This window comes from Lepisma saccharinum, chromosome 3 (assembly GCF_977018435.1).
Source record: "Lepisma saccharinum chromosome 3, izLepSacc3.1, whole genome shotgun sequence".
In the NCBI taxonomy this organism is placed as follows: domain Eukaryota; kingdom Metazoa; phylum Arthropoda; class Insecta; order Zygentoma; family Lepismatidae; genus Lepisma; species Lepisma saccharinum.
Window position 1 is genome coordinate 3945090 of NC_139231.1, and position 22298 is coordinate 3967387.

At 38.3% G+C, this 22298-nt stretch overlaps 1 protein-coding gene across 4 annotated transcripts in view; it reads left to right on the top strand.

The window, feature by feature from the left end:
* mtgo (miles to go) overlaps positions 1–22298 on the top strand; it is a 596892-nt gene that overhangs the window by 558701 nt on the left and 15893 nt on the right. For all 4 annotated transcript variants that reach the window (XM_083118289.1, XM_083118287.1, XM_083118290.1 and 1 more), the window contains 7 exons: positions 1774–1978; positions 5929–6147; positions 7570–7742; positions 9294–9560; positions 12955–13208; positions 14225–14428; positions 17658–17824. In XM_083118289.1, the coding sequence (XP_082974415.1) occupies positions 1774–1978; positions 5929–6147; positions 7570–7742; positions 9294–9560; positions 12955–13208; positions 14225–14428; positions 17658–17824 (1489 nt within the window). The remainder of the gene's footprint in view (positions 1–1773; positions 1979–5928; positions 6148–7569; positions 7743–9293; positions 9561–12954; positions 13209–14224; positions 14429–17657; positions 17825–22298) is intronic.

Consider the following 22298-nt stretch of genomic DNA (forward strand, 5'->3'; position numbering starts at 1 on the left):
CGTTAAAATTAACGTCATAGTTGTTAAGTGGAGAATTAATTACACGCAAATTGTTTATTCGGTATCAAAAGTCTGTCACTTAAAATAATTGCAACATTTGGTGTAAACTCGCATTCGTCACTAATTTGAATAAAGTATTGAACGTTCCTGTGAGTTGGATTTCACCCAGATACACATGAATGATGTCTAGTTTGTAAGTAGTGAATGTTTACTAACTATGAAACCTCTTTCAGGTGAGAGAGATGTCAGAATGTTTGTTTGGCATTAGGGACATGTATCCAGCGTGATATGGAACTTGTTATAATTCGTAAACCAAAGGTGTGTTGGTGAATTGACATATTCACGTCTTGCCACAAATTGATTTCTCAGATTTGTCAAGCATAACACAGGGAAAGGGCGCGAGTGCCAAGTAAGGGATTTTTAGTAACTACTTTGCGTTACTGCTTAATACAGGATGTTTTCCATCAGATTGGCTAATTTCTGAATTTCTTATTTTTCATTTTAAATCAGAGTCAATTTGAAACTTGGTTGTACTATTTCTTTCTAGCAAGGATTGACTTATTGAGACCAAGCAATTGTCGCCGGCGCGACCGTACGGTAATTCTATGATGTGAGAGGGAATTGATAGTGAGAAAGTTAAGTGGTTAGAATCTTGGATGTGGTAGATGTGGATGTGATAAGTAATCTCACAGAATAGATAGGCTTAGGCAACCCCGCTCAAGCGGACCGTATCATAGATGGTCAGTGCCATGATCAACGCTGCACATTATTGTGACACCCTCCAAAAATTCCACACAGCCATGAAAAGCAGACACCCTGGGAAACTGTTGTGCAGCGTGGTTATGCTCCATGACAACACACGACTGAGTGGTGCACAGTTTCTGCTGGGATATTGTAAACCACCCACCTTGCAGCCTGGATATCTCCCCCTATTACAATCACGTCCACGTTGTAGAATGCTCTGAAGGGTAGGCATTTTACCTCCCAATTATTGAGAGGTCCATATTGCTGTGGAAGAATGGTTCTTCCAGCAAGCAGCATTTTTTTTTTGCAGAGGGTATACAGAAACTGTTTGAGCATTGAGTCCACTGCCTAAAGGGTGGGAGTGCCTATGTTTAGACTCAAGCTGTTTTCAGTATGCTGTCATTATGATTCATTGTATGATGTCCAATACATAAAGTGTATATTTCTAAATTGAACAACCCTCATAAAATATCATCCCGCACCGGGAGCTTGCAGTCTTAAGGCATCATGCTTTGTGCTCCGGCTACAGGATGTCTGCAGGTTTGAGTCTCCTGGAGAAAGCGAAACAACTTTTCTCCTTAGATTTCTTCCTGTGTATGTGACCAGTGGCCACCCACCATCGTGAGGAAATTGGGGAGCTATGAATGAGGAGCGTAACCTGATCATGAAAACGTACGACAACGACTGGGGGTTCATTGTTCTGACCACAAGTAACTGATTGGATGATCTCCCACCTCGAGTGAGAGTAGAATCAGGTGGGAGTGAGGCTGGCAGTCGGTTGGTAGGCCCAGATACTCAATGAGCTGTTACACCACAGGCTATTATTGTTATTGAATATCTGATTAATCTGCCAAGAGGGTGACTGAATTAGTTTAATGCAAAATATTTTTTTATGATTCTCATCTTACAACTGTAACTTGTAGATGCATAAAGTGTAAAGTTTTGGTTTGCAGTGAGTAAATGTTCATGTAGTGTCCTTGTGAAAATGTTGCTGATTTGTGTGCTTTATATATATGCAATTTTTTTCAGTTACGAGCAAACAATGAAGAGGGCCCATCACGCTGGTCAGATGAAGTGTGTTACCGAACTTTACCCGACCGCCCAGCGGCTCCCTCCAAACCTTCACTAAAGGGCAGGGTCCATGCACATATGTTCAAAGTGAGGTGGGATCCACCTGGGGACAGAGGAGGGGCAGAGATCACATCTTATATTCTTGAAATTAATGCTGGAAAAGGTAAACGGAAGTGTCATTTTTAGAAGGCATTGTGTTTTTCAAGAAGTGTGTAATATGGTGATTAAGCTTAAGGGACTCCTGAAGAACTCACGAGTATTTATTTTCTTCCAGTCTGATATATTATATAGAGAAGGAAAAGGGGCTGTTAAGAACACACATTTTCCTCCTGTGCTCTCAAATTTCTTACTCTTGAAAACTAACTAAAATTCATAATACCAGGTTTCGCTTCTTCCCTACGTACCTCTCAAAAAATGATTACAGGGTGTCTGCCAGTCAAGAAAGTCAAGAAACAAAGAAACCAACAAGTAGGTCAAGAAGTCAATAAAAAGTCAAGAAATTATACTTGCGGTTAAGACTTTTTGTTATCACAATGACTGATTGATTTAGTTTATTTTATTTCACTTTTCTGCTCCTATGGGTAATCACAAAGATGAGGATGAATGGTGGTAAAATGTAGATGGATGAAGGGACAGTCACAATATAAAGGGATGACAACAAGAGCCCCACATAAGATTATAGTGGCTGTGAGTCCAGCGCTAGTCTGCCAAATGCATCCAGGATGCATTAATACATAAGCAAGTATTGTTAAATACAGCTTCAGTTTTCATTTTAACTAGTCTTTTGGTAGGGATTTTTCATTAAATAAGTATTTCTTTTCTTAATTGCTTATTTCCTACTTTACCTAAGTAGTTGTCGAATAAATAAAGGTTAAGCAAACGAAAAGAAGGTCAAGAAAAAGTCATAAAAAGTGAAGAATTTTGGATTTGTTGTTTTGGTAGACACCCTGAATTATCAACATTCACACAAAGTTGCACTCATTTTTTGAGACTGGCAAGGCTAATTGAGTGATGAAAGAAAAGGTTGAGAGGTGTTCATGGAGGATTCTTATTTAACTTTGAATGTTTTACAATGTTATAGAAGCTTTGGCAATTTAGCATCTAATATGCTTGAAGATAACCTTACGCGTGTATAAGCTACATCTCTTTTGGAAACAGTACAATTCGGAGGGGGAAAAAAGCCACTCAAGAACGAAATCAGACACAGATGTGTTGAGAAATATGTTAACATTGCAAATTCCAAAGCCTGCACCCACCAAGATGAGGGTACAAGGTGGAACAAAAGGGTTAAAGTAGTGGTTAGACTTCCTTACTTCACTGCTTAGTTGACTGGCCACTGAAATATGACTCAAGTATGAGTGAGTTACACCTTGAAAATTTTAGTTAGTGATTCATTATGCTAATAAAATGAATCAGTGAAACTTCCAAGAAAACTATTTTTCCCCACCAGGTAAGGAAAATTGTTTTTAAGTTAAGCATAACTTTTAGTTGTCTCGAATATAAGCTACATTCCATTTTTGTCCTTTTTGGAAGAAAAAGTACAGTAGTAATATTTATGCACTTGTAAATTCAGTGTATGTACTTCCACCAGTTAAATGAACTGATTTCTGAATGTAATAATGTATTTGTAAGCAGTGGTCGGAAGTAGCATGCTACTTGTAGTGACCCTACTGCAGCTAGCTACCAAATTTGTAGCTGTAGAATTGCGGCTCTACATTTTTAAAATTGTATCTGTAGCTTTGCTACAAAATTCTTATAGCGAAAATTGCACTATAGCTACATTTCTCTTCGGTGTGCTGAGGTAAATTTTGTATGTGACAACAATGTTTAGTGATAGTTTCTTTAGCATCAGTAAACAATGAATAAATGATGCCATGTTTCTGTGTAGTTCAACACGTTGACTTTGTTCCATAGTAAAAATTATAAATACTTTCCACTTTAACTTGTTCTGTTTTTGATCATTTGTCGTGGTTGGCATTGATATTTATCATATATATACTGCCTTCATATTAGTCTATTAAAAATAAAATAATTATTCTTAATAAAGTATGTTGGTATATAAACATAAGAAATCCTATGAAATTATAGTTATGTACAGTTGTAAACCAAGGTCCGTCGACGTTGTTTGCCATCTAATTCAGAAGGTCTGGTCATAAGGTCCCTTTTTGGCAAGTCGAGGCGGTTGTAAAACTATGACATCATAGGGATGAAACATCTCTGGAGGAAGTTTAGTATCTGCTAGTTTTAGCAAGGGAAACTTGTTTGTGTTATTTTCTTGCTCTTGTATTTGCGTATTTCCAGTTATTTCTTTATGCGATTCATATTATAGTGTTTGAGTGATGTTAGTGTCTCACTGTGCTGTAAGCGCATGTCCGCACTATCTCAAGAAAACTAAAAGTACTAATATTTTTATCATATATTTCCGTCCGATGAAAAGTTCCGAAAAATTGGCAGAGCAAAGGCTATCGAAAAGACAACATTTCAGGTTGCTAATATTTTTTACTGGAATGTTAGGAACGTGATTTACAATCCGAACTACTAGGAATTACACCAAAGAAGAGGCTGAAAAAAGGTGCCGTTCTTCCATTGATAATTACAGTTACACGTGAGCAGGTCAGTGATGATAACAGCGTGCTTGCAAGATATGTGAAGTAGGGATGGATTTTTTACTATGGAGTATATGAGGAAGACAAAACTTAAGAAACAGCTTCATTAATAAATTCTACTTGAGAAATGGAAAAATTGATTTAAACCTCTCTCCAAAATTCGGATTGCCTCAGAAATCCGGTAGTAAAATTCCCGAATTGAAATTTTAATTTTTTTCTTGAATCCGGTTATTTTTCGCCATCCGTAGTGTGAAAGCAAGAGTTAGGAAGTTAAGTTCTGTCTGCCCTTAATAAGTGTGTCTGTAACTTCGGGAACAAAAATCTTGATCATTCTTGTCATTTGTTTGTTCAGAAAACGAAACAATCGTAAACACAAAACAGAAAGTACTTCGTGTTTTGTAAAATAAAAGTATTAGCGATTGGGAGCCAAAACTGGGGTGCAAGGACAATTTAATTTCACTTCTTAAACACTGCATTAAGAGGCCATTGAGTTTGAGTTTTGGTTTTAAGTGCACTTTATGCACAGGAAGGCTAATCAAGTCTGGACCTACAGTTTGAAGTGGAATACGAATAGCTTGTACCTCCACCGGGTATCGGACCTGGGACACCTTGATTACAAGGCAATGGCATTACCACTATGCCATCGGTGAGGCCCATTAAGAGACCATACTGCTGGGGCAAATGTATAGCAAAAATTGGGGGGGGGGGGGGGATCTCCTAATCGCTGCAACTGTTTTGTAAAGCAAGAACATTTTTTTTCTTCGGAATTTGATATTTGAATGGCAGAATTCAAATAATAAGAGGGATATTTACCATTAAGCAATCACAATGGCTCCAGAGTTGCTCTTTTTACTGTTTTCCCGGCATTAACCATCGGAAAACTTATGCTTTTGCTTACTTAATTTTTTCTATGCACAATTGCATGCATGTATTCTACAAAAGTTGTGTTGCCATGCTCTTCAATATGCATTTTTCCTCTTAAAAACAAGAGTGTTGCGTGATTTACAATACTGTAAATACCAGACACTCGGAGATGTTTCATCCTGACGACGTCAGAGAAACCCTGCCGGGGTTGTAAACATGGGAGTTGAAAAAAGCCGTGTCATGACCAGACCTTCAAGAGCGGAGGAAACTAGCAGTCGACATACCTTGGTTGTAAACATTAATTTGGGTATGATTGTAATTATGATTATCAGATATCAAATTTGTGTTTATAACTGTAAGTGGCAATGTACTGTAATGTATATATCAGCGTTATATGCTGATAGGCCACTAATATATTGTCGTTCTCAAAAACTAGTAAAAACAAATCTCGCATGGTAACACTGCTAGCAAAATACATGAAGTGACTGGTATCATGTTAATACATAATGGAACCTATTACCTGAGCATAACTTTTTAGGCCTTTCTTTGGATATTGATATAGTTGTTTATTTTTTTAATGCAAAAGTAGCGAAGTTAAATGTAGCCATAGCAAAGTGTAAAATTACTTCACTTGACCTTACAGGTTACGAGATCATCTACACTGGATCTGAGACAGAGTGCATATGTGATAGGCTATCACCTGGGACCACGTATCAAATCAGAGTATCCTGCCGCAGTATGGGTGGACATAGTGACTATTCGGAGCCTTGTGCAATCACAACGGAGCCAGTTTGTCCAGGACAGTGCTCTCCTCCAAGACTACATGCAAAGCCGCGAGCAACAAGTCTTTCCCTTAAATGGAGTAAGTACCACTCGTGTTGATTTATAAAACCTGTAAGCAAGAACAACGTGGTCATTTTTTAAAAATATATTGAGAAGCCCTTCTCATACCTGTGGCATCGGTTTCTGCAGTTTCATGATAGTACCTGCTTGTCGAAAGTATCTTCAAAAGTAATTGCATTACAGTTGTTTCACCACGTGGACCAACTCCACAGTGTAGTACATGTTAACACGAGATCGTAGTTTTGTTGTTGTAAAGTATATATTTTCATTGTGCAAGTACAGTGCTTTTTTGTTTGATGATGTTCATAATGTTCTATAGTGGTAATATACCAATTAAACTTAATTGTTAGTCATATTTATGGTGAATAAAAGATCAAGATTTCAGTATAGAAACTGGGCACATTTTGGGATCAGAAGTGGTATATAAAATGGCATTACGGTGTTAAAATGGTGAAGAAAATCCCAAATTTGATTTGAAAACTATACGTATTATGCAAAATAAATGTTTCTTTTCTAATCGTCATATTTATGTAGTTATCAGAGATCCTGCTGCAAAAATTATGATTTTGCTTAACTCTCAGAAAGTGTCGTCTCTGTTAATAAACTCAAAATTTCATATTTAATAGTTTGTTTCACATGTTGCAGTTCATTTTGTGAAAAAATATGGTAGGAAAATGTGCCTCACACATGAACCATGTGCTATTTCACATTTCGTGTTTCTGTCAAAAACTAAATATACATGCCTCCTCTAGTTATCATGGCTATGTATGTTGTGAAGAAATTACTTGTACACACGCACACACATATGGTTTTATAATATCAAATGTAAATTGTAAGTCTTGGAATGTATCATCCGTGAGTAAGTTCACACAAAGCTCGAGATACCGAGTGGCCTGGCAGCTGAATTTTTACATGGGTTCTAATGTGGAAGAATTATTTTTTAAAGTACTCTAAACATGATACTGAAATATAAGTGAACAGATCACACGGGTTGAAAGGAGAAAGGTTGAAAAGAAACTGTCTGTTACGAGAAATGCCAAAACATTGCCTTGATTAGTGAAAACTTGTAAGTTAAAGAGTGAGCATTTTTGTTCCCCATGAAAAAACTGTCTTATCACATTTATTAATTATATTTTTAATAATGTTTCTCTAGTTTAATAATCAACTTTAAGATTTGTTCAGAACTGCAATGTAAGGAGATATCAATAATCTAAAATGCATAGTTCTGTTTTTCGTAATACTCGAATGCATTTTGACGTAATGGAAATAAATGTGCACGTTTTGTACCTCATTCTCTTCGTGATTTATGGATACTGAATCAGAAAAGGACTACGAAAAGCATTTTCAATCCTGCTGGAGGTATTTTTAGAGTTTTGCCTTTCATAACCCAAGACATCTCAATTGTATATGTAGAAATTATTTTGCGTTTCCTCTCATGTAGGTTATCCAGACTACGATGGAGGGTCCCCAATCAATGAGTTTGAAGTGGACATGACAAATTCTGACAGCACCAAGCGACAGGCATACAAAGGAAAGGAAACTGAATGTGTTGTAACTGATTTGTCTCCAGGCCGGCCATATCTATTCCAAGTGAAGGCATACAACAGAGTTGGAGTAAGTATACCACCATCAACAACAAAAGTTTAACACATTTGGGATGGGATAGCTTGTCCTTCGCTATACATTCGTATTGTGAATGAAGAGCAGGCTAAAATCACACTGTCTCTCTTGTGCACGTGTGTTGTAACTGCCTCTTTCAAATTTTAACTGCTAGATTTGCTATTTCTTCATTGCTGAATTTTACTTGTACTTGTTTCAAATGATGTTGAACTTTTGCTATGTTCGTGAAAATAACATTGAACAATTTACATGCTCATTGTGGAAATTCTTTACGAGGATTCCACTTTGGATCTCACAGTTAGTGACAATTTAAATCCCAAGAAGAAGTTTTTAGGTTATTTTTCATTAATTATTTCCGTATTATGTATTGAAAATATGTTTGTAGTAACTTTTTATATATTTTTTTTCCAAAAATTGTTATAGGAAAACCTTCATAAATGTGAGTAAATGTATATAAAAGGTAACATATTACATATCTGTGGAAAAAGCATGTATTGTAGATTTCAGAAAGATTTGGTAAATATAACAAATGTAGCAACATATTTTCCCGTGATTTTCAGAAAAAAGTAAAGAGAAACTGTATTTTCAGGCCAGTCCACAAAGTGAGTAATTACATGAAACAAGTTATAATTACATAAACACATTAATTATAAAGAGTAATCATCAGACAATGCCAGTGGTATCAACATCGGAAAGTTATCAATTGGAATTCATGTACCAATAATGACTTCCACGAGACCCTGAAAAATGTTGTGCAACACTTTTGCAGTGTCTTCTTATCCTGGAAATCATGCAAAGTTTGAAGTTTATTTTTCATCAGTTTTGTGTGAAAAACTGACACTTGTGATTACATAACCTGCATTTGTATATCCTGATGTAATCTTGAATACCGGTATTTTAAAGCAAAAAATATTTCTTGATATTAATCAATATTCTGAACATCTATTAATTGTTATTAAAGTGTGTAGAATATCAAGCATCCAAAGGCCCACCAAGTGATTTTTCCTCCTATGTATGCTACATTTATGTGTTTATGAACAAAAGTTATCCAGAAATATTTGGAATGCCCTAGGGAACAGTGTAACTTATTTTTATATTTTTAATACAAATTTTCACAGGTGAATAAATCTAAAAACTATAAAGGTGGTCCTGACACCCCTCCCACCCCCTTTTGGTAAATTAGGGTTAATCACGTTCATCATAACTGTTTTGCGTTCATCTGCACAATCACTGAAAATCAGTTTAAAGTTAATCCGAACCCAGGATCCTGTGATTACAAGGCGATGACGTTACCACTATGCCATGGAGGTGGATCACTAATTATTTGTTGTAATTGAATACACATTTTATTCTTTATAGTATAATTTTTTAAAGAGGCACATGAAAAATGTCAACATGTTAAGTTTTAAAAAGGGTTTTATCAGTGCAAGAAAATGATATGCAGAAATTGGTTCCAATACCGACTGTATAAATTAAGATACTTTTTAACTTCTGACGGATAAGTTCATAGTTCTAGAAAACAAACTTTGTTTTGTTTTTTTACAGGGAGGCCCGTGGTCCGATCCTTTGGAGGTGGTGAGTGGAGCTGGTCCCCCAGACATGCCTCGCGAGCTTCAAGCTACGTGCAAATCCCCTCACAGTGTTCTGGTACAGTGGGACGATCCTTTGAACAATGGTGCTTCTATCTTAGAGTATATAGTGGAAATGAGTGTAGGATCTGAAGAGGAGTTTTCGTCTGTGTTCCAAGGCTTGGCCAACTCGCATGAAATCAAAGGACTGACTGCAGCGACACTGTATTGCTTTCGTGTACAGGTAAGTGATTGATAGGCTTTTTCTGCTGGGCATTGGATTTGTGTTCGCAACAGCTTTTTTTATCGTACAAATGTGTAGTTTTTTAAAAGTCGTTCATATAATTTGCCAGAATTCAAAATATAAGTAGTTTTGAATTGCTTACAGAGGATTCAAGGAAAAATTTGTGTATCAGATTCACATTATTATGGATATTCATAATAATTCCATGGCTCAGTAAACCTATTGTTAATTATGCAATTTAAGGATGGAACAGTAATTCAAGGGTGAAAATATTTTCTCTGTACAGGCGATTAGTCTTGGGCCACATGACATTCTTCTAACACTGAAGAATCCCTCAAATAAAGTTAAAGGTTTTATAAGTACTAAAGTAAACCACATAAAAAAGCTATGGTGGGCTGGATGTTCATGCTTTCTTTTCTTAAACACAATTTTCATAAAACACAATATATTCACACAAGACTCCATACCATTTACTAGATGCCACTCAGAGTATGGGATATCCTTCTTGGTTCATTTTAACATTAAAATAAAATCCAAGAATTGTTGAATTTATATAAGTATATTTTACACATTACCAGACACAATACTTTTATGTATAATACTGACCTCAACTCCCCAAAATTGTAATCCATATAGAAAATTAGTTTTCAGGACGTACATATAGAGGAAAGTCAATATTCTCCGACATCATCAGATTTATAGTAAAATATTGAAGAAACGCAGCAATCACATGCCAAGTTACAGTGGTTAAGGGCATGTCCATGTGGCTGAACTAATTGGTATTCTAACAGCAATTTTTGAAAGTAACAATTGCCTTGTAATGCAGATAAAAGTAATTAATTTTTTTCAAGTAATTAATAACAAAAGTAAGTTACATGGAATGACATTTTGTCAGCCAGATTTTTGCAATATCATAAATCAAATGTTCATCTGAAAGAATGAGCAAGTTGATTGTTGAAATTGCGACAAAAATGTATTTCTTCGATCCCCAAAACACTGCACGTGCCCTTAGCATAGAGCACCCCATTACATATCATATGAGCAATCCCAAAAAATCATCATGGACATACCGTGCCACCTTGGCTTAACAGTGATAAACAAAATTTTGGTTTGATAAAATATATATATATATTTTGTCTAGGAATTAATTCGTGCGGTTGTTACGCACACATTGAAGCTGTAGTTCAAACACAAAATACATAAATACCTTAAGAAAAATATTGTCCATCGCGAGCCACCACTTTCGCCCATCTGTCAGGCAAGTTACGGATTCTGTGGCGAAAGAAGTCCTCATCCTTTGAAGCGATCCAGAGACCCATTTTTTGATATCTTCTGAAGAAGTGAACCGCTGTCCAATCAAATCGTTATTCATGCAATCGAAGGAGCAACGTCTGGTGAATACGGCGGGTGGGGTAAAACTTCCCATCCGACATTTTCTAAATAGGTTTTGACCGGTTTTGCGAGATGTGGGTGAGCGTTATCATGTTGAAAAATAAGTTTATCATGTCTGTTCTCCCATTCTGGTCGTTTCCTGGCCAGAGCTTGCTTCAAACGCATTAATTGTCATCGATAACGTTCTCCATTAATAGTTTCACCCGGTTGCAGCAGCTCATAGTACACCACACCTTTCATATCCCACCATATGCACACCATAACCTTTGCACAGTGAATATCTCATTTTGGTTGTGATGGACCTGGTTCACCTGGCTTCACCCAGGCCTTTTTTCGTTTCGGGTTCTCGTAATGGACCCACTTCTCATCGCCAGTAACAATGCGATGCAAAAACCCCTTTCTTTTCTGTCTTTGAAGCAGCAATTCGCAAATGGTTTTTCATCTTTCAACGTCTCTGTCTTTCAATTCATGTGGAACCCAATGTGACATCTTTTGAATCATTCCCATGGCTTTGAGGCGTTTGGAAACTGTTGTTTGATCAATGCCTAATGCTTCTGCAAGTTCTTCCTGCGTTTGACACAAATCCTGATCGAGCAATGCTCTCAATTCTTCATCTTCAAATTTTTTTGGCTGTCCAGGTCGCTCTTGGTCTTCCAGGCCGAAATCACCACTTCTAAACCGTGCAAACCACTTCTGACACGTTCGCTCAGCTAGCGCATGGTTACCATACACTTCCACCAAAATACGATGACTTTCGGTAGCACTTTCCTGCATGTTAAAGTAATGAAGCAGAACACCCCGCAAAAACACTTTATCTGGCACGAGCTGCGCCATGTTCAGTTGACTACAAAATGCTGTTGTTGACGCGTCAATCAACTGCCCTATACTACGAACGATGCGCGCTGACAGGAGTTTTCAACGCATGTGTGGCTACACGGAACTGTGGGACGATACGCTCGTTACGCCATCTCGTGTCCAGGCGCACGAATTAATTCCTAGACCAAATATATATATATATATATTAATTTTCATTTACAAGGATAGGAGTTTATTTTGAATATTGGAACCTCTGTAATTCTTATATTTAAAAATATTAATTTATAGTTTAACAAAAATGTGTTTATTTTTGATTATCATTATTGATAATAAGAATAATGTGCCAATTCATGCAAGAAACATGTTAAACGACTTATGTCTTGTGTAGAAACTAACTTAGTTAATTTGTGAAGTAAGAGTAACTGTAGCTCATTTACTTTTTTAAAAAATATAACTTGCAAACTTTATCAGTATCAGCAGCTGATATAGGCATATTAGTGTGTGTGTGCATAAAAATAATTTTACCAATCAGTACCACTTAGTGTAGTGAAAAATTGTAATTTTGGAGAATATAAAGGGTGTGATTCATATACAATGTTTTTTTTTTATTTGATTTTTAAAATTAAAATAAGTATCCCAATGAACATGCTGTTGGAACCCTTAAGTTCTTCCAAGATTTTGTAAATACACTTTTCAACAGGATGGCGCCCCTCCACATTACCTGCTTACAGTGTGACATTACCTTAACACACAATTTCCCACCTTTTGGATAAATGAAATGATCTCCAAGGAACCCAGATCTCACTCTGATCAATTTGGTTTTACGGTGCCACATAACATCTGTGGAGGTAGAAAAGAATGCACTGTTTGGACGTGTCAGCAAATTTTTGTAACTCTGATCCCTGCAAAATGTGGGGGGGGGAGGCTGATTTCATCTTCAGCTGTGTGTATGTTACAATGACGGACACTTTGAACAAACTCTGTAATTCCACGTGTTTTTCTTCTATTGGTCTAGACTTATGAGATATGTTTACATCTTTGTAAATGGAATTATTATTGAACCCATGATAGACATGACAATTATATCATAGTTCTCATTGATATAGAAAAAATGACAGGTACAATTACTAACTTATTGGGTATTTTATAAAAAAATAATATTTTTTTACATGTTTGAATGCTACAGGCCGTGAACAGTGCTGGAGCCAGTCCGTTTTCGCCAGTTGTCCAGATGGCGACGCCTGCCTCTCCACCTGGCATTGTCAGCCAACTCCGCTACACTGCCACACCGTCGTCACTCACTCTGCTATGGCAGGAGCCTAACGCACATGGTGCCGAGATCCTCCAGTACAACATAGATGTGGGGGAGCAGACTGTAACAAGCATAGGCTCGTCTTTAGAATATACAATTGAAGGTCTAGAACCTGAAACAACCTACAGGTAAATTGACTGATTATATCTGTGAACTTGAATATGTATAATAAGTTGATTTTGAAAGACAAATGAAAAGTCTGTTTTAACCTTTTTCCTTTAAGAAACTCTTATTTACTTTTGATTTCTTTCTTGCGTCATTAGTTAATGGAAATAATGGATATAATATGGTTTGCCATATGCCAAGGTGGTTTGCATAATTAACATAATATCTATTGATGGTGCATGTTTTATTTGTAATATTATTAGTGATACTAGTAATATAATAGTAATAAGCATTAATTGAATTTTAATATCGAGGGGTAGTTTAAAATAGAATTCTAGTTTTGGCAATTGGTGATGGTATTCATACCCCCCCCCCATGTTGTTTTTAGAATTATTAATTCATTGGTGATTTACAAGACCACTGTTTTGTTTAAACTATAAAAACTTATGGTAGTAGTGTTATTTATATTAGTTATTTTATTTATAAGATTTTTGTGCTTTATTTCTCAATGTAAGCAGTTGCTTGTAACTTTGATGAGCCTTGAAGTTATTTCATTATCTTTATATTTCTATAAAACATATTGTTTTATTAACAATCAGGAAGAGTCTTACTTTTGTTTATTATTTCTTTCTTTTTGTGTATGTGAGGGAGCACTGGGGTTATCAATTATGGTTTCTGTTACGGGGACCCATGGTAACGATTATTTTAATTCATTTGTTTTTTTAAAACGTTAAATCCATTAGGATTTAGTAGTTTTTTATGATTGGTGGTTCTAATTGCTCTCCTGTTTGGTTGTTTATTTTTTGATGAAAGTATGAAATGGGCTAGGTGTTTGAGAGGTTAATTATTTTATTTGGGGTTGATATGATATCTTATTCTTTAATTTTACTTAGTATTTGAATTGAACTTTTTAAACATTACTTTAGCCTATTTGCTTCTTCACAAAAATCGTACAATTTTTTGGAGAAATGCAATTGCATTCTAAACAGCTGTTGCAGTTGTTGAAAAGTCTCCTATGTTCTGTTTTATCCTGTCCTAGGATAAGAATTCAAGCTGTGAATAGCATGGGATCAGGTCCTTATTCAGCGATCCTTAAGGCAACTACTTCCCCATTGCCACCAGCACCACCTCGGTTGGAGTGCTTGAACGTGGGCCACAATTACCTCAAACTGAAGTGGGGCGATGCGAAGAATGCAAACTTATTGCACTACACTGTGCAGATGGAAAATGCCAGAACAAAGGAGTAAGTTTAGTGAATTTTCTATTCAATTCATTGCATTGACATATACATAATTGGGTGCACTATTTATGTTGAACAAGGTATGTACTGAAAGTATTGAGCCAAGTGATTACTCAAAGTCAGAAACCACTATTTTTATTCTACCTATGGTAATACATAATTTGGACTTTGTTGTTACTTTTCCACATAACATCCAGATCAGTCAACTCATTTGCGCCAGCATAATGACAGCTGGAAAATGCCACTCTTGTAGAAGTCAGTTTCAGCACGGCGTAACCACCGGCAAACCTCATCCTTCACCTTGTCATCGTTGTCGAACTTGGTACCCCGAATGCTGTTCTTCGGCAGAACAAACAAGTGAAAGTCGGATGAGATGTAGGGAGGGTGGGGCATCAGCTCCCAGCCCATTTTTCAATTCCCTGTACCGTGCACCCAGCTGCATGGCGACTGGCGTTGTCATGTTGCTTGTGATAACAAAGAGTCTTTATGATGTATAGCACTGTGTCCAATGATCTGATAATGTGCAATTTCTCGTAGTTATCCTCTTGTCACTTTGGATAAGCCTGTCAAATCTGTCTGTGCTGTTCTGCATTAAAGCTGTTTTCGGTCTGCCATTATGAGGCTTATCAACAATGTGTGGGTTACCATCTGTAAACTGTATTGCCCACCTTTTCGTTGTACTGTAACCCATGCAGGCATCTCCATTGTAGTTCTGTATATGCGTAAATGCTGATGAATTTCTGCAGCTCCAACGTTCCCACCAACAAGAAATTCAATGGCAGCACGTTGATCAAACAAGCTGGTTGTGGAAGCCATTTTCCTCCTAGCGACAGCATCGACATTGAAAGTGTGCCACATGTAGGGTGGTATTTCTGGGGGGAGTGGGGGATTTCCCCCCTCTGCTTGATAAATTTTATCCATGGGGGAAATGTTATATGGCGTAAAATCATTATCTCTTGCTCTCCCTAGACAGTCATTAGAATTTCCCCCTCACTGGAAATTTCTTAAATACCACACTGGCGGGCATGTGGTTCATGTAGTGGACAGCAGATTGTTGTACAGTGGGATCCATGAGTATTACCCTGCAAATTGTCCATCACCATGTTCGTGCACTTTATTTGACCCAATAAGAGCTTCAAGAATTAAAAGAAAACTCAAAACAAGTTGTTGACAACTTCTGCACGAGCATACATAAAAATCCATCACTTAAAAACAGACAGGATGTAAGAGAAAAAATAATGAAAATAGTCATGGACAATTTGAACGGTAATACTCATGGATGCCACTGTACCTGCCATACATGTGGTTTCAACCAAAATGGTCAAGGCCTGAGAGTAATTGAACAAGGCTCACGACTTTCAGTACATGCCTTTGTATATAAGGGAGGTTAAGTGAAAACTTTAATTTGGTTTTGTTCTTTATCTAGTATATTTCTGCATGTAGGATTGCCTCATTTTGCCACCCTCTGTGGCAGAGTGCTTTGCGCACAGGCCTATGACACCAAAGGTCCTGGGTTCGAATGCCGTCCTGGCCATGCATGTTCTTTATGTGTTCCTTCATTTTATCATCACTCATCCTCATCTCTGCTATTAGCCAAAAAAAGTGGAAGAAATGTGAAGTAAAATAAACCAAATCAAGCACGTGCAGTCACGTATCAGCCACTACGAAGGTATTTTCATCCAATCTACCTGCGAAGTGACACAATTGTTGAGAACTTCCTCCTCCATTGTAAACTTGCTGATGTGGTACACGTGCATAGGGATATTGCATTTTTATTTACCAGAGAATTTCAATAGGTTTTAGGTTACCAGAGGGCTAGAAACCACTCCTCTTCACCTGTTCATTTTGAGTGATTTTCAATTCAGCATCAACATTTCACCTTTTGTGCAATTGTTGCACTCGTTTGGATCCCATTTCGAGCATTTCTGCAATGTTTTTTTTTCTCATTTTCATCACCTCTCGTATCTTTATCATTCATTTTTCAGCAACAATATCATTGTCTCTTTGAAATGACAGAATGGTGTTTTGAAGCCCACTTGATGAGTTTGAAGTTGTTTTGTAGGTAACAGTTTGATACCTCATGTAAATTTGAGCTGTATACAGTCTGCCCTATAATGTTTGCTGCGCTTCTAAAGTTTTAATTTCATTTGACCCTCCCTCATATTATTTAAGAGCTTTTGAAACAAAAACAAAATATTACATGCATTTTAAACACCTGAAATCAGTTTCTAAATGCTTACCACTTAGCGAGATATTTTTTGGAAGAATTGCAGTGAATCACCATAGTTTTTCGAAATTCTCTGCTGTAAATCTGTGACGATTATCTCTAAAAAGCATTTTATATTGAGAGAAATGTCGCTCCATGTCACAAAAAACAATTCTTGCATATTTGAAGCACGAAATGTCACTAACGCTGAAGTTTTCCAAAGATTCCTCTTCCTCTACTTCAGCTTCCAAAACACATGCAATTTGGCACAAAGTTTGAAAGCCTTTGTTTTTCTCAAAAATTTCTGTACATTTAGACATTAGCACTTGTGCGTTAGATCCAGCGGTGGGGGTAATATTTTCCACCAATAGGATCGTAGGCGAGGTGCCAGAAGTCTGCCAGCGAGCGTATTCAAAGACAAAACAAACCTAACACTCGCGATATGAAAGAGGTGCGGAGAATAAACATTTTTCCTTCGAGGATTTCGAGGTAGATGAAGTCAATGAGCGATTTTATGTATTTAAAAAAAAAATTCGCAAAATATGTATTTACTCACGGAAAAATATGTGTTTTTATGTAAAATAAAATTTGCTGTGTTGACATATAAGGCCATGATCAGAATTTTTGCAAATACGAGGGTCTCTATCTTATCGCAGAAAAAACATTTAATTACCTAAAGTTCCGTTCCCTAGTAATGAGCTACTAGACAAGGGATCCTGAATTTGATTCCTAGATAAGGCATGATTTGTCATCATCTATTTTATAAATTCATCATTCTCATTGTCTCAGTTAACCTAGAAATGTACAAGAGCAATAAAAATAACCAAAATAAGAAAAAATAAATTGTTTGAAATTTCTTCAAAAAGAAGTTAAAAGGCTTGAAGTACGCAGGCTTTGTATTCAACAGGCCACACAACAGTCTCTGCAAAATTAATGCTGAATCAAAGTTTTTGAGTTTCATCAGATTGGTCAGGATAATACTAGGAGCAGTAGAGCTGTATAATATGTTTTCTCACTTCTTTCCAGATTCCAAAGTATTTACCAAGGCTCAAGTCACACCTGTAAAGTAAGCAAGTTGATGGAAAGCACGGCTTACAGGTTCAGAATCTTCGCAGCAAATGACGCAGGAGATGGCCCCTACTCTGACGTGTTTGAGTTCGTCACGGCTATAGCTCCTCCACCTGCACTGAAAGGTAACAGCAGTGTTTGGTCACCACAAGTACATGTAGCATATTCCTGAGCAAGCTTTGGGTAATTACGGGCATTTTACACCATTATGTAGATGTGTTTTTTGATGAGGGTTCTCCCCACAATATGTGAAGAATTCACATAGCCTTTAGTGCTTGTATATCATATATATTTTTGATTAATGTAATTTAATTAGTAATCTCTGCATGTTTTATTTTTTAACCATTAAGTAGAAAGCATAAGTTAACATCTTTATGACAGTTACTATTACTTGTTTTAGATTCAGGTTACAAAACTTTTGTAAAACATACAACCTTAGTGACAATGAAGTTCGACAAGTCACAAATATAGGAGTGCGTTGTGAAAGAAGGAGAACACATGCATATGCTGAACATATTTTATTCAGCAGGCTACATGGAACAAAGGAAAACATAAATTTCCGCTGCAACGCAGCAATGTATGGTGTCCACACAAAATAAAACATTTTCGTCCATCTACACGTGACATTGAAGTTCGACCACTGTTAGAGGGGATCCTGTTTACCATGGTGTGACGCCGCCCCGTCGGCGAATAACTGTGGCAATGCGTCGGGGCATGCTGCGGACGAGTCGTTCAACGTATTCCACATCGATGCGGTGCCATTCCTCCTGCAGGCAGGCGATAAGAGCAGCCACTGTCGTGGGTCCCCTCTGTTGCACACGTCGCTTAAGAACACACCACACGTTCTCAATGGACGAGAGGTCGGGACTCGATGGTGGCCATGGCAGAGTTCGCACATGATGGCGAGTCAACCATTATCTTGTCAACCGCACTGTATGAGGCCTGGCATTGTCGTGTTGAAAGATGAGACGCCGCCTGTGGAACAGGTGCCTTCGCACTGTGGGAAGATGCCGCTCCAGTATGCGTGTATAGGCGTGTGCATTCACAATGCCCTCACAGACGTGTAGTGGGCCAACCCCAGATGCCGTCATGCATCATTGACACAGGTTTCTGTACCCGACGTGCATAATGTTTTGCTTCATTCTGTTCCTCCTTCCGACAAATGACTGTTTTCCGTATTTTCCCGTACACAACATTGAAAATGGATTCGTCCGTCCACAAAACCCTGTTCCACTGCCGAAATGTCCATCCCCGGTACATTCGTGCCCACCATAGTCGATTGCCTTTGTTCAACATGGAAAGGAAGGGTTTACGTTTCGCCTTGTACACTCGGTAACCGCATCGCTGTAGGTAACGGCGAATGTTTCTGATTGACACTTCAATGTGAAGCGTTCTCAAGTCCACAGCCGCAGAAACATGATTGTTGGTCTGGATTAGGGATGGCCAAACGGATCCAGATCCGAAAAATCCGGATCCGGATCCGAAAAATCCGGATCCGTTTGGATCCGGATCCGGATCTGCTTGGATCCGGATCCGAGAAATCTGGATCCCGAGAAATCCGGATCCGAAAATCCCGGATCATGATCCGAAAATCCCGGATCCGGATCCGAAAATTCCGGATCTGGATCCGGATCTGAAAGTTCCGGATCCGGAAATTTCGGATCCGGAACTCTCGAGAGCTCCGGATCCGGGTCTGAAAGTTTCGGATCTGGATCAGGATCCGGGTCTGAAAGTTTCGGATCTGGATCCGGATCCGAAAATCCGGATCCGGATCCAAGAGTTTCGTATCTCAATCCCATTATAATATTACCACACCTTAGTCCTACAAGTGTTGTTCCTAAAATACTTTGCTACGCATCGGCTAACACACTCGTGCACAAATGTCCGAAGTGATTTTGTAAATGCCATTGAAACGAATATGTATTCATTCGAATGTATTGGAAATGAAAACACACATAAATGTGAGACATTCCATTCCAGGATGAAACCTTTAACACATATAACAAGATAGAAATGTTATAGAAAAATTATACAATTGTTCTACAGTTACAGTTTTACAAATTAAAATAAAACATTATAATATATGTAGTGTTAAATAATTACAAAGTGTAAGACTAACAAGGGAGGTTATCTAAAGGTCCCCCTCCGATTTCCATGAAACTTGGCAGTATAGTGGGGCCCAAAGGAAGAATTACGTGTTTTTTTGTTTCAGCTAAAAAACGGTTTTAGGGGGCAAAACCCCCTCAAATGTCAAGATGAGGACAAATTGAAGTGAGGATCTGACCCCTGTGTCTTTCCGATTTCCATGAAACTTGGCAGGTGTATAGTGGGGCCCAATGGAAGAAATACGTGTTTTTTTGTTTCAGATAAAAAAAACGGTTTTAGGGGGCAAAACCCCCTCAAATGTCAAGATGAGGAAAAATTGAAGTGAGGATCTGACCCTGTGTCCCCCTCCGATTTCCATGATACTTGGCAGGTGTGTGTATAAACGGGCCCAAATGAAGAAATACGTGTTTTTTTTTGTTTCAGCTAAAAAACTGTTTTAGGGGGCAAAACCCCCTCAAATGTCAAGATGAGGACAAATTGAAGTGAGGATCTGACCCCTGTGTCTTTCCGATTTCCATGAAACTTGGCAGGTGTATACTGTATAGTGGGGCCCAATGGAAGAAATACGTGTTTTTTTGTTTCAGATAAAAAACGGTTTTAGGGGGCAAAACCCCCTCAAATGTCAAGATGAGGACAAATTGAAGTGAGGATCTGACCCCTGTGTCCCTCCCATTTCCATAAAACTTGACAGGTGTATAGTGGGGCCCAATGGAAGAAATAAGTGCTTTTTTTGTTTCAGCTAAAAAACGGTTTTAGGGGGCACAACCCCCTCAAATGTCAAGATGAGGACAAATTGAAGTGAGGATCGGACCCCTGTGTCCCCCTCCGATTTCCATGATACTTGGTAGGTGTGTGTATAAACGGGCCCAAATGAAGAAATACGTGTTTTTTTTGTTTCGGCTAAAAAACGATTTTAGGGGGCAACCCCCCTCAAATGTCAATATGAGGACAAATTTAAGTGGGCATTTGATTTGTGTGTCCCCCTCCGATTTCCATGAAACTTGGCAGGTGTATAGTGGGGCCCCCAAAGGAAGAAATACATGTTGTTTTTTTTTGTTTCAGCTAAAAAACGGTTTTACAGGGCGAAACCCACTGAATTGTCAAGATGAGGACAAATTGAAGTGGGGATCTGACCCCTGTGTCCCCCTCAGATTTCCATGAAACTTTGCAGAAGAAATACGTGTTTTTTTGTTTCGGAAAAAAATTTGTTCTAGAGGGCAACCTCCTCTCAAATGTCAAGATGAGGACAAATTGAAGTGGGGATCTGACCCCTGAGTTCCCCTCCGATTTCCATGAAACGTGGCAGGTGTATAGAGGTGCCCGAAGGAAGAATTACGTGTTTTTTTGTTTGAGCTAAAAACTGTTTCAGGGGGCAAAATCCCCTCAAATGTCAAGATGAGGACAAATTGAAGTAAGGATCTGACCCCTGTGTTCCCCTCCGATTTTCATGAAACTTCGCAGGTGTATAGAGGGGCCCAAAGGAAGAAATACGTGTTTTTTTGTTTCGGCTAAAATACTGTTTTAGGGGGCAAAACCCGCCTCAAATGTCAAGATTAGGACAAATTGCCGTGGGAATCATCTGACCCCTGTGTCCCCCTCCGATTCCCATGAAATTTGACAGGTGTATAGAGAGGCCGTATGCCCCCTGTTTCTTCCTATGCCATATTTACGTGGTTTCGGGGACTTCAATTTCTCCTCATCTTGACATTTGAGGGGGGGGGCTCTATACACCTGCCAAGTTTCATGGAAATCGGAGGGGGAGACTTAGACCTCCCTAGTAAGTAAGTGTATTAATTAATTACAAACCGCGCACGCGAGCACACACACTATATATATATATATGTGTGTGTATGTATATTATATATATATGTATATTAGCAGGTAACAATATGTTATAAGCACATTCTTACTTTCCAAAGAAGCGCATGTGGGATGGCAAAACGGATCCGGATCCGAAAATTCCAGATCCGGATCCAAAAGTACCGGATCCGGATCCGAAAGTACCTGATCCGGATCTGAAAGTACCGGATCCGAAAGTTCTGAATCCGGATCCGAAAGTTCTGAATCCGGATCCGAAAGTTCTGGATCCGGATCCGAATCTGAAAATTCCGGATCCGTGGATCCGGATCTGAAAATTCCGGATCTGCGGATCCGGATCCGAAAATTTTTTTTTTTCGGATCCGGATCCTAAGGATCCGGAACCAACCGGATCCGGATTTCGGATCCGCCAGGATCCGGATCTGGCCACCCCTAGTCTGGATATAGCACCTAAATATCCGTAGGTCACGCACGCTCAGCAGGCGTTTTCGACCGGGGGCCTTATGTAGTACCCGTATTTTGGTGGTGTTTGATGATGCAGTGGATGGTTGACTTGGTTAAGTTCAGTTGGCACCCTATTTCCCGTTCACTGAGTCCATCCCGTTGCAACTCCACCACTCTTCTCCTCACGGTGTTGTCAATAGGTTTGCCCCTGGCCATGGTGATGATGCACTG